General features: G+C 47.4%; 1 protein-coding gene across 1 annotated transcript in view; it reads right to left on the bottom strand.

Annotated features, from left to right (window-relative positions):
* The window catches only part of vstm2a (V-set and transmembrane domain containing 2A), a 107693-nt gene extending 105930 nt beyond the window's left edge, over positions 1–1763 (bottom strand). Inside the window, exons 1-2 of the mRNA XM_008438497.2 lie at positions 1105–1763; positions 52–218 (exon numbers count right to left, since the gene is read on the bottom strand). Coding sequence (XP_008436719.1) covers positions 52–218; positions 1105–1183 — 246 coding nt within the window. The 5' untranslated portion in view covers positions 1184–1763. The remainder of the gene's footprint in view (positions 1–51; positions 219–1104) is intronic.
* Between the last annotated feature and the right edge of the window lie 549 nt (positions 1764–2312).

Here is a 2312-nt window from a genome sequence, read left to right on the forward strand (position 1 = left end):
GCAGGGGCGTTCGGGGGGATAGTCAAAGCAGAAACAGAGGCTTCTTTGTACCTCTTGGGCGTCCACCTCCTCTTCGCTGTCGGTGGGCTCCGGAGCCTTCACGAACCACCACTGGATCTCCAGATACACAGACGCGGTTCCGCTCTGGAAGGCGCATGCCATTTCTATGTTTTGGCCCTCTTTAACCGTCATGTTGGAGGGCAGATCCGTAAAGCGACCTGCGGACCAGAAAAAAAAGAGGACTGGTTATGACGGGCGGTGGATTTCAGGCGAGTGCAAAGAAGCACTTGATACGTGCGCTCATGAGCCAACTGAGGCAGAAACCCCCCCACCATCCCTCCCTCCACCAACTCAAATACTGATGACACTTCGACGGAAAAAAGCCAGCATGGTTCAATTATTCAGATTCTTCATTGCGCAGAGAATCCAATCCATGTTTGTGTGAAGCTTTTTTTCTTATTTTTTATGCGCTGTACGTTCAATAATCTAAAATAAAGTGAATCAAACGAGGAAAACTAAACTGAATTGAATCTTGGGTGATATTTTTACGCAGAGTCTCTAAGTGAATGAGTTGCGTTTTTATGTAATTATGGTATTTTCAGGATTCCCTCTCAACAGACAAACGTCCACGTGAAGCGCCGTTTAGTTCCCAGTGTGTCCTAACATCGCTGTGGACAGACTGAGCCGCTTTGAGCTGTTTCAAAGTGGGACAGAGTGGAGCTTTCAGCACGGCGGACAGCTCCACGCAGCAGGGCAGTTTTAAAACCAACAGCTCCGTGTTTCCCCAGCAGCGGCAGAGCGAACTGCGGAAACACGCTCCGGTTCTCCCCAAACACAGCATAAGTGTCTCATATGGAGGGAGAGAAAAAGCACCAGTTGCTTATGTTGTAAAAAAAAAAAAAAAAAAAAAGGAAAGAATGAAAAAAATAGACAAATTTAAAAAGACGCAACCTTCATCCCCTCTTCCCATTGCGCATTAGCATCCACTTAATAACATTCGTTTCTTCCGCAGTCCCCTTTGCGCTGCGCACTTTTAACACAGGGCAGCCCGTTAAAAAAAAGAAAAAGAAAAAAAAAAAAGCCCCGACACGACCAGCGTCTTACCTTCAAAGGAGAATCCGAACTGAACACAGAATGCGGCTAGGAAAACAAATCCAACAGTATCATGAGAGGTCCACATCATTTCAGCTGTGCAGAGGTTCGGTTCTTCACATCAGAGGTTTGATCAAGAGAGACGGAGAGGGGGAAAAGCAGCAGCAACAGCAGTAGCAGTCTGCGCTCCAGCGGAATCAAACGGTCGCCTGAGGAGCGTGACTGAACGCAGCTTTCCGCAGGGTGAACATGCTGGGGAACTCCGGCTTCCTCCACCTGATCCACGGATTTCTGCCTCACTCTGCGGGGTAAGGCTGCCTGCTGCCTGGCTGCGCTCAAGTGTGTGGAGGAGCCCGGCTGCGGTCTTCTTCTGCGCTACCGGAGAGACGTCAGTCTTAGAGGATCACTGTGGGATCCACACACACTCGCACACACACTCCCCCACCTCAGAGAATGTGCTCCGCATGCGGCCCCGTTCCCACACACTGACCGTTAGGATTCATGGAGGGGGACAGATGAACAGACAGAAGCTGCTGCGTCTTCAGAGGCTTCAACAACTACAGATATATGAGGGCATTTTATTTTGAAAATCCCCACCACCAACCCCCAACTGTTGTATTTCTCCCGCTTTTCAGAGCGGGTGAAGTTGGGACTGGAAGCAGGTGAGCTGCAGCTGACGGGTTCTGCTGGTTCCGGTCAGAATTCCTGCTTGGGTAGTGGGATGTCTCCCACCACTCACAACCCAAAACAGAAGCTACGCCCATTACAGGTAGTAAAAGTTTCAGTTAGAAATGGTATTTTGTATTCTCAGCAGAGGGGATCCAGGCAGAAATGGGGCTCTGGGCAGCCCCCCAATCAGGGCCCCCTTCCCATCACACCAACCAAAAACCATTCTGCCAAGATAAACCGATTTATTATCACACCACTTCTTTTTAAATTGATGCCAAAGCAGCTCTGTTAGTTCTGATTCTTTTATTTGTTTGTTTTTTGTTATTTTTTTTTGTGTTAATTAACGTATTATACATTTCCACAATTATTCTCTCTGGAATTTTTCCTCTTACTTTTTAACAAATACTGTGATGCATATCTGTGGAAATGCTTTTAGAAATGGGAGCAGCTAATTTGCATATTTATAGCTGAAGTAGAAACTGAACTTTGACCCCAAATCCAAGAGGAGTTGAATATGAGGTTTCATGGATGCAAAGCAGGACCAAAGAGAG

The sequence above is a fragment of the Poecilia reticulata genome, linkage group LG20 (genome assembly GCF_000633615.1).
Source record: "Poecilia reticulata strain Guanapo linkage group LG20, Guppy_female_1.0+MT, whole genome shotgun sequence".
In the NCBI taxonomy this organism is placed as follows: Eukaryota; Metazoa; Chordata; class Actinopteri; order Cyprinodontiformes; family Poeciliidae; genus Poecilia; species Poecilia reticulata.